Source organism: Egretta garzetta, unplaced genomic scaffold (genome assembly GCF_000687185.1).
Source record: "Egretta garzetta isolate BGI_Z169 unplaced genomic scaffold, ASM68718v1 scaffold688, whole genome shotgun sequence".
NCBI classification, from domain to species: domain Eukaryota; kingdom Metazoa; phylum Chordata; class Aves; order Pelecaniformes; family Ardeidae; genus Egretta; species Egretta garzetta.
The window spans coordinates 279,354-288,565 of NW_009260514.1; the positions used below are offsets into that span (position 1 = coordinate 279,354).

Below are 9,212 nucleotides of genomic sequence, written 5' to 3' on the forward strand. Positions count from 1 at the left end.
GCAGGCCGCGGAACCCTCTCGGATGAGCACGCCGGGGTCATCTCCGTCCTCGCCCAGCAGGCAGCCAAGCTCACCTCCGACCCGACCGATACGCCCGTGGTGTGCCTGGAGTCGGACAGTGGGTGAGTTTCCAGCCAGAAGAGCGGGGGGGGAGCAGGGCACTTTTCCCCCTCTTCGCCTTCCCCCCCCAGCCCTGGAGCCTTCCCCAAAGTCCCCACAACACAGTCTCCACAGTGTGATCCCCGCAGCAGCTCGTAGAATCGTTTGGGTTGGCAAATCCCTTTAAGCTCACCAAGCCCAACCATTCCCCTAACCTTGCCATCCCACCACTAAACCCTGTCCCTAAGCTCCACATTTAGATGGCTTTTAAATTCCTCCAGGGATGGGGCCTCCATCACTTCTCTGAGCAACCCGTTCCAGTGTTTCACCACCCTCATTGTAAAGAATTTCTTTTTTATATCCAGTCTAAATCTACGCTGTTTTAGTTTAAAACCATCACCCCTTGTCCTGTCACAACCGGCCCTGCTAAAAAGATACCCCTACCCAGTTTCCCACCCACGTCAGCTTGCTGGCTTCTCAACTGCCTCAGCACTTTTCTTGTTCTAGGAATATCATGATCCAGAAGCACGACAGCATCACTGTAGCAGTGCACAAGCTAGCATCCTGACCCTCGGGAACCGGCGCAGTGCTCCACTCCCACCTCTGGCCCAGCTCCTCCTCACCAGACAGCCGCTCTCCTCTGCTGCTCCAGTGCAGAACATGCTTGTAGTACTGAACCTGGGCTGAAGGCTCTCCCGCTCCACGTAACAGCTCCTGTGCAGCTACCAGGAGCTCACATTTTAGCAGTTGTGCTGCTGAGGATGAAATGTGGGTCACTCACCAAGCTCGTGTAACGGATCAGATACTACGGAGTGTATGTGTGTGTGTGTGGCCTTATTTGTTGGAGAAATCAATAAATGACCTGCAAAACCACGCCTTTGCTTCTCTTTGCCCCTGCTGTGAAAACTGTTGCCCGCTGCTTTGCCTTCTTTCCAAAGCCAAGTGAGGTAACTCCTCCCAATCTCCTCTTTGTTAGCACTTCTCTAGAGAACAGGAGCAGTGCACAAAGACTTGGATTAACGGAGGCTCCTCCAGCGGAAAAGGTACAAACACTTGCTGGGGAATTTCTCCTAGGAAATGTTTAGCTGCCTCTAGTTAAACGTTCTCTACAGGAGTTACTTGCTTACTACGCCTTGGATTGAAGTTCAAACCTTTACCTGCCTGTGCTGCCCGGTCCCTGTCTGAACTGTAAACGGATGCTGGCAACATTCTCCCAAATCCAGGCCCCCCTTCTTACAGATTTGAGCAGTTGAAACAGTGTGGGGAAACAACCCACAAAGCGGAAAGGCTTTCCCCTTGAAAAGCTGCTACACTCAAATGCTTCCTGTGTGTAAGGGAGTAAAAAAGGAGCTGGCCGGCAGCTGGCCGATGTAAAGCAGAAGGGAAGCTTCACAGCTAACAAATTGGGCTGGGGCAGAGGTACAACCACATTCACACTGCTTTGACTTTACTCCGAGGAGCAGCTCCCCTAACCAGCGCAATCCACAGTCTCACAGTCGTTGCTGTGTATGAAACGGGCAGCAGGGATGAGCCTGCCCTGCACGGCTGGGCTCCGCGTGCCTGCCAAGGTCAGAGTTAATTCTGCGTAACGACCCGGCCTCAGCGGCAGCAGGAGTTGGCATGACCAAGCTCTGCAGCGGTGCTGAAGGGTCCCTCTTCTCCCCTCTCCCCGGCAGCCCACGGAGCTGGGAGCAGCTCAAGCCCGAGCTTTTCCTCTCAAACATCCGACAGCTCCCAGTACAGATGCTGCACCAGATGCTGCTGCTGCTGCCAGCACCCCCGGGTCCCCCCCTGCCAAGCCCCCCGTTCTTCAAGCCCTTAAACCAGACTCGCTGCAAAAACCATTCCACTTCAATAAAAGCTGCATGCATGTTATTACAAGCCCTGCTATAGGGAAGGCTTCTCCATAGGCTCTGGCACACCTCTGCCCGGAGCTCTGACAGCAAGGCAGAGCATCGCCTTTTCTGCCAAGGGAGGGGACCGGAGAGCGGTATCACGATCCTGCAATTCCATCTGACCTCAGGGACGCCGACGGGGGTGACAGGTCAGCCGAAACCACAGGAGGAAGCGTGCGGGCTGTATTTACCCGGCAGTTTGTGCATATTTGCAATGGAGGCATGGAGCCAACTCAAATCCCGCTCGACTACCAGCTCCGCGCAAGGGCTGCAGCAGCACGACTGCTCCGCTCCAGCTGCCGAGCATCTTGGCTGGAAAAACCTAAAGCCTTCCAGACCAACCCCTCCTAAATGACGCAGTTTCCCGGGCCAAGGGCCACGCAGCAGAGGCAGGGTGGGCAGGACAGGCAGGGACGGGGCTTGGCTTCAATCCACCATTGCCACCTACTGCTCCGCTCAACGGCTGGCAAGACCCAGGGCTTTGCCAGGAGCCTTTGCAGGCTTCCCCTCCTCTTCCCTCCCAACAGGATTTCTGCTTCAAAAGCCCCGGGGTTTCCTGCTCCCAGCTGGGGAAGGGGAGGGACTCCCGGCCTTGGGGCCCCGCAAGCCTCCGGGAAGGAGGAGGACAGGCTCCATGCCCCGCTTCAGGGCTTGTTGGGAAGGACAGACACGGTTGTCCTCACCGGAGGTGAATAAAGGACCAGACTTTGGGGTGCCAGGACAGGAAGGGGGAATTTAGTCTCTGGAGCAGATGAAGAGACGATTCCTCTTTGCCATCGACTGTTTCAGGGAGGATTTGCCAGCATGCAGCAGCAAGGCGGTAAGGAAAAGTTTCAGGTTCATCCATCCTGACTGCTGCAGGGTCTAGCTTGGGCAGGATCCTGCCACTGCCAGAGGTGTGGGATGGGCGAGAGGATGGAAGGGAGATGAGCAGAAGGGAGAGCTTCCCAGGGAGCTCAAAGATGGCTACAGATAGACGGGGACCCCCCGACTTCTGGCACAAACCAGAAAAACTCTCCGCTCTGAAGCAGCAGTAAGGTGCTGGTCACTTAAAATCCCTGAAAGCTTAAGTGGTTACAGTAATTTGGTGGGAAAGAGAGAGGATATGAAACTGTTTGCAGGCAACGTGCGACTTAACGTCTGTTGAGAAAAAGGTCGATTAAAGCTTCGCCCGCCCTCAAAAGCTTTTGCAAGTCGAATGCGGAGTACGGGTGCCTACCTCATTGGCAGCCGAGGAGCAAGAGGGTTCAAAGGCAGCCGACCCTTTCACGGGAGCAGTGTTAGAATTGAAACAGCAACAGAGCAAGGTGTTAACGTGTCCCGAAATTCTCATTTCCAGGGGAAAGGAAGGAGGAAAAGCCAGAGGCTCCGGCAGCCGCGAAGAGCCCAGGCGCCAAAGCTGCGGACGGAGGGTGGGCATGGGGAGTGGTGTTTCACTTCTTCCTGGTAAGCAGAGGAGATATTCGGCTAAACGCTCCCGAAGCCGGGGCAGCTAGAAGGTCTTGAGCCTCAGACAGAGCAGAGGACAGGCCAGGCCGATCCCACCGAGCGAAGGGCAAAGATCAGCGGTGCTTTGCTACCCCGAGTGCCGTCACCCGTTTTGGAAAGACGCGCACCTTCCCCTAGGAAACGCCACCTGAAAACATCTCAGTTGGTGGAAATGAAGGTGCCCAAGCGGCAGCCCAGGGCCGAAAGGCAGCCTGCAATGTTCAGATGACTTTTGCCCCCTCGTGCACACCATCAGCGGGGTGTCACACCCCAAAGGGGTGCCTTGTACCCTCGGTAAGGGCGAGACCTCATCCTGGGGCAGCAGAGATGGGTCTCCAGGGCCCGACCGCAGGGTGCACACACGTTGGGTTATGCTCTCCCGGCAGGAGTGGGCACCTCCACACCACTTAAAAGTGCCAATTCTCCATGCTACAGGCTTTAACGCCACACACCCTCTCCCCATCGGTGAGGGAAACAACACCATCCCCCAGTTAGGAAAGCTGGAAAGCACAGGAAAGCTTTCCCCGCTTCCACTCCACCCAAAGCAACTCGCTGCCGATCATTAACTGCCCGTACCGGGGCGGAGGGAGGGAGCTAACACCGAGGACACAAACCATCCTTTGCCCCGTGGCAGGGCTAGCCTGGGAAACCGCACCGGCTAATGTCCGTCCCCGCTCCGCTCAATGCCTCGTCACCTCCCCAGGCTCTTTCAGAGTGCTCAGACCCATCTAGATTATTTTTTTTGGTATTAAAAAAAAAGAACTTACAGAGCAAAAAAGCCCTATGAGGGTCAGGCTCTAGCGTTATTTTTCTTTTCTTTGGAAAAGCCAGTTTGCACAGAAGGGTTTTTTGAGGGGGCTGCAGAGACTCCAGGGGATGGAGGAGCCAGCCCTTCTACTGGGAAGGGCAGGAAAAGCCATGTCCCCTCCTGTCCCTTGCACTGTGTCCCCCATCCCCTTGCACTGCTCATCCACACTGCTGGTATTCCCCGATACATGCGACACCAGTTAACACGCCCCAGTTTCTTTCTCCCCAAACACAACAAATTATCCACATAAGAAAAACAGAAAGAAAAGCTTTTCCTCCCGCCTGACACACACCCCCCCGCCCCTCCCTGTGGCATCTCACCTCCGTCTGCTTCCAATTCAGGTCAACGTCCTTGTGATGGGGATGCTCAAGACCTTTGGGATTTTCTTTGTGGCTTTCCAAGAGGACGTGGGGGGCTCCTCCGAGCAAGTCAGCTGGATCGGCTCCATCATGTCCTCCCTGCGCTTCTTAGGAGGTGAGCCGGCGTCCGTAAGGATGAGGGCAGCCCCTCAACCTCAAGCCCATTCGCTTTGATAGGAGGGGCACTGAGGCTGCTCCACAGATCCAATGTCCATCCCAGGCTGCTGCAAGCCGGACACGGCCGCTGCCCACGCGTGTCTTAGCAGGAGCACGGTCCAAGGACGGGGATCGCGTGTGTCACACCGCCTCGCCATAACAGATTCATTATATACATCGAAAGCAAAGCCTCACCCCTAACACCAATAGTGTTGCTTCTGAGCAAGCCAGCTGCTGAATAATTGACGGCCGCTGAGCGTGGTGTGCATTAGGAAGCAGCTTGAGGACAGCTGAAAATTTGGGGTTTGATTCCTTTCCCTGCCCCATCCCCCGAGCTCCCAGGGTAAGAGAAAAGGTCTCTTGGCTGCTCTCCTCGTGCTCCTGAATACTGACCCAAGCCAAATTTCTTGTCACCCCTTCCCTCCCAGGGTGGCACACGGACCACTCGCCAGGGCACCAGATGCAATGACCCCAACACAAGTCCCTGAGCCCTGCAAAGCGTCGTTCATCATCTTCAGTCCAAGCTTTCTCCCTTTTCCCTTCCAGCCCCACTGGTGGCCATGGTCTGCAGGAGGCTGGGCGAGCGGCCAGTCTCCATCATCGGGGCCGGCTTGGTCGGAGGGGGCTGCCTGCTCAGCACGCAGGCCACCAGCATCCCCTTCCTCTGCGTCTCCATGGGACTTCTCCTGGGTGAGCAGCCTCTGACTCCCAGTCGGGCAGAGATTTTTCTGCGCACGATGAGTAAAAGCAGCTCCTTTAACCTTCAACCAGGCAGTTCCTTTAACAGTGAAGTATCCCCTGGCTCCTTTCTATGAGATGCGTGAAACCCCAAAGCTTCATGCTCAGGAGCATAAAATACCAGCTTCAACATGCTAGACCCAACTAACCTTGCTTTTTTTTCTGGACCCAACATACGTGGCGAATCCTGGCCTTTTAAAATCCCTTACTGAAGTGCACAGCCTCAAACCCCCCTCAGATACAGAATCATAGAATGATTTGGTTGGGAAATACCTTTACAGTCGAGTCCAACCATACCTGTCCACTACTAAACCAGGTCTCTAAGCAAAATACAAAATACCATGAGTGAAATCTTGTTCTTCACTGACCACAACAGCAAAAATCCCCCTCGCTTTCAGCCCACGAACCCTGCAAAGGAGCTCTCCTGTGGGGACAAGGAGCTTGGGATGGCGTGACTTTGGATCCCTAAAGCTCACGCTATGAAGCTGGTGCTTTTTGGGCATGGGCATCTTATTTCTCCCCTTCCCACAGGGATGGGGTTCGCCTGCCTTTACCAGGTGGCTGCGGTGATGACGGCCAAGCGCTGCAGGACACGGCTGGCTTTCTCCAACGCCATCGCCCGCTCCGGGATGGGGCTGACATTTCTAATAGCACCCTTCACCCAACTTCTCATTGATTTTTATGACTGGCAAGGTGAGTGCATCTCCCCCATTTATCCAAATTCACCAGCACTAAGAGGGCATTTGAAGACACCCGGGCAGGGTAAGAGGATCTTCTTACAAATTAAAATTGGATGGGATGCACCAAGGAATGACTCTGCCTCTCCTAGGATAGCTTGGGGACATCTGGTTAATGATTAAACACTTAATCAGTCATTACAGTTAAGTCAGAGTCAAAACAGAGACCTCAGAAACCAAAACCCAAACTGAAAATCCCTACTTTTCCTACGCTTTTTCAGGCCATCTTGAAGGTCCATCAGACGTAATGGGCTTCTAATGAGGGAAACCAAAACCAACTCCCAAATCCCAGAGGTAGCACTGGATTTGTCATGTGCATCGCAGCAAAAGGCACTTCCAGCTAGAAAGACAGGAGTAAAAGCTCCTGTAAGACACCCCCTCCTTATGACAGAGCTGTCTCCATGTTCAATACAAACTACACCCTGCTCTAGAAAGATCACTTCCGACTGCTCCTCCTTTCCCATGCCAAGGGGGGAAAAAAAAAAAAGTATCTTCCATCTTCCTTCAGGTACTCTCCTGATTTTTGGAGGCATCATGTTAAACCTCGTCCCTTCCAGCATGCTGCTGCGACCCATCAGCACCCAGCCGCCTCAACGCTCCTCCGCTAAAAACCAAGACGCTGGGTCTTTCATGGCAAAGAGGGATTCAGAAACCCTTGAGGGATGCTTAGACGAAACGATGCCCGGGGAAATACAGCTTCGCAGCGCACAGGACCTTCCCACCACCGAGGGAGTCACGATGCCCCACGGCAGAGATGTCTCTGGTCCGGTAAATACGTCAGCTTTGGAAGGGCTTGAGAAACCCCCCGCGGACATCTGCTTGTCCCAAATAGCCACCGAGGCCCAGAGAAGCTACAAATCCCTTCCACCGACTGAAAAAGAAAATTCGCAGCCTCTCCTCGACTTTTCCCCGTTGAAGGATCCCGTCTTCTGCATTTTCATCTGGTCTTTTTTGTTCAGCCACTTGGCCTACTTCGTGCCCATCTTCCACCTGGTAGCAAGAGCCAGGACGCTGGGCATAAGCAGCATGGACGCCTCTTACCTCATTTCAGTGGCTGGTAGGCAAAAGAATCTTTTAAACCCATTTATAATTACAGTGATACCAAAACAGGAAAGTAAAGCAACACAAATCTTGCCAAGAAATAGTCCCAAACATGTCCTAGAATAAATCTTCCTGGGAGAGGTTTAGCTCACAGTCCTTACCCCCCTTCTGTATATATAGCGTCGCCTTCTGTGGATGTACAGAGCTGCTCTCACATGGTGGGTGGTTCTCTCAACCTAAGCTAGATGATTCCCCGTCCTCGCTGCACCCAGCAAACACAAGTTCCCAATTACATAGGTGCTATCTGTCCTCCTAAAGCCTTCCCACTGCCTGCCCCTGCTGTGCTTAAACCCAGGAGCCACAGAAATCCAGAGTCACTGGGCATTCAAAGACCTCCAAGTTTGACCAAGGAATGTGTGCAGAGAGAGAAAAACTCAGTATTAGGGGGGAAAAAAAAAAACCAAACCCAAACAAACCCCACATTGACTTGAATCTAGCCATTTGGATCTGGCACATTCACCTCCAAGGGAAAAAATAAAAACCACCCCCAGCCCCGACAAACAACAACGTGCCTGATTATAAGCAGGGATTAACACTAAAGTCGCATCGGGTTAAGAAAGCCGTCGCAACCTCAGTCATCGTAAAATATTTTATTGTACAAAAATAAATTTTACTTCTACGCTGCCGTATAATATTTAGAAATGAGGTACCCTGTCAAGGAATCTAGGAGAGCACAGGAATTAACCCAACATTTCAAATTAAGAGGAGGGACACGGTGGTCAGCAGGGTATCAGCTGGCAGCGAGCACTCCCCTGATCTTTAGTTCATAAAAATATACTGAGAAATGCAAAATCCAAGTCTTGAAAGTTTGCTGAGCCTTTAAAAAAAAAATGCCGGTCTTCTGTCCTTTGCTTCTTTACAAAAATTAAAATCTCATAAGCATCTTTCTGCTCAACATTCTGCTTTTTCTCCAGCTCGAAAGAGAGATCGAATCGCAAGCTTATCTTTCCGAATTTTACTGCAGGGCATTTCAGAGTATTCTGCTGAGTGCACAGCCCTTAAGTGAATTTTTTTACAGACCACTTTAGCGCACCCACAGGCACTTGGCGATAGCAGGCACTGAGGTAAAGACAAAAAAAAAAAACCAAAAACAACAAACCATGAATTTTACAACAGCCTAAAAATGCCTTCCTGTAACTTCCCGGCATTTCAGCCTTTGTGGTCACGTTCTTGCAGCGAGCGGCAGGCGGAGTCGGGACACGTTTCAGAGCAACGCAGTGCAAAATAGCAAAAATAAATAAGTAAATCAATAAATCAATCAAGTCTTTGAGGCTCTGGTGAACTCCTCTTCCCCCCAGGCATCACAGAGATGGTCAGCCAGCTGCTCTCGGGCTGGGTCGCCGACCAGAACTGGACCAAGAAGTATCACTACCACGCGGCTTACCTCGTCCTCAGCGGCGTCACCAACCTGCTCTGTCCTCTGGCCACCACCTTCCCCTTGCTCATGACCTACGCGGTGGCCTTCGCCCTCTTCTGCGGTGGGTTCATGGCTCTGGTCCTCCCTGTGCTGGTGAGTAGGAGAATCCATTAAATAAATAAATAAATAAATGTACATGGCATTTCCAACAATATTCCAAAATGATCCAAATCCCCCTTTCATAAAGCTGAATTACCCTGGGCTGCTGTAGAGCTGCATGAGAGGGTTCTCCCCTCCAGCCTTCCCAGTTTGAGCCACTGGAGAGCCCCAGATCTCCTCTCCAACCCACTCATTGGTATCCACAGCCGAGATGCAACGGGAACACTGGGAGTTTACTGCAGGTTTTTAATGACCTGACTCTGCTAATTGACTTCCACGTCCTCCTTTCCAAAGGAGACTGCTCCAGCTGTCCTG

The 9,212-nt window shown here is 52.6% G+C and overlaps 2 protein-coding genes across 2 annotated transcripts in view; both read left to right on the forward strand.

Annotated features, from left to right (window-relative positions):
- LAMTOR5 (late endosomal/lysosomal adaptor, MAPK and MTOR activator 5) overlaps positions 1-972 on the forward strand; it is a 4,071-nt gene extending 3,099 nt beyond the window's left edge. Inside the window, exons 2-3 of the mRNA XM_009644589.2 lie at positions 5-122; positions 607-972. Coding sequence (XP_009642884.1) covers positions 5-122; positions 607-667 — 179 coding nt within the window. The 3' untranslated portion in view covers positions 668-972. The remainder of the gene's footprint in view (positions 1-4; positions 123-606) is intronic.
- A 1,826-nt stretch (positions 973-2,798) lies between these two features.
- SLC16A4 (solute carrier family 16 member 4) overlaps positions 2,799-9,212 on the forward strand; it is an 11,220-nt gene continuing 4,806 nt past the window's right edge. The window contains exons 1-7 of the mRNA XM_009644591.2: positions 2,799-2,814; positions 3,334-3,440; positions 4,632-4,764; positions 5,352-5,495; positions 6,075-6,236; positions 6,789-7,337; positions 8,680-8,891. Of these exons, the coding sequence (XP_009642886.1) occupies positions 2,799-2,814; positions 3,334-3,440; positions 4,632-4,764; positions 5,352-5,495; positions 6,075-6,236; positions 6,789-7,337; positions 8,680-8,891 (1,323 nt within the window). The remainder of the gene's footprint in view (positions 2,815-3,333; positions 3,441-4,631; positions 4,765-5,351; positions 5,496-6,074; positions 6,237-6,788; positions 7,338-8,679; positions 8,892-9,212) is intronic.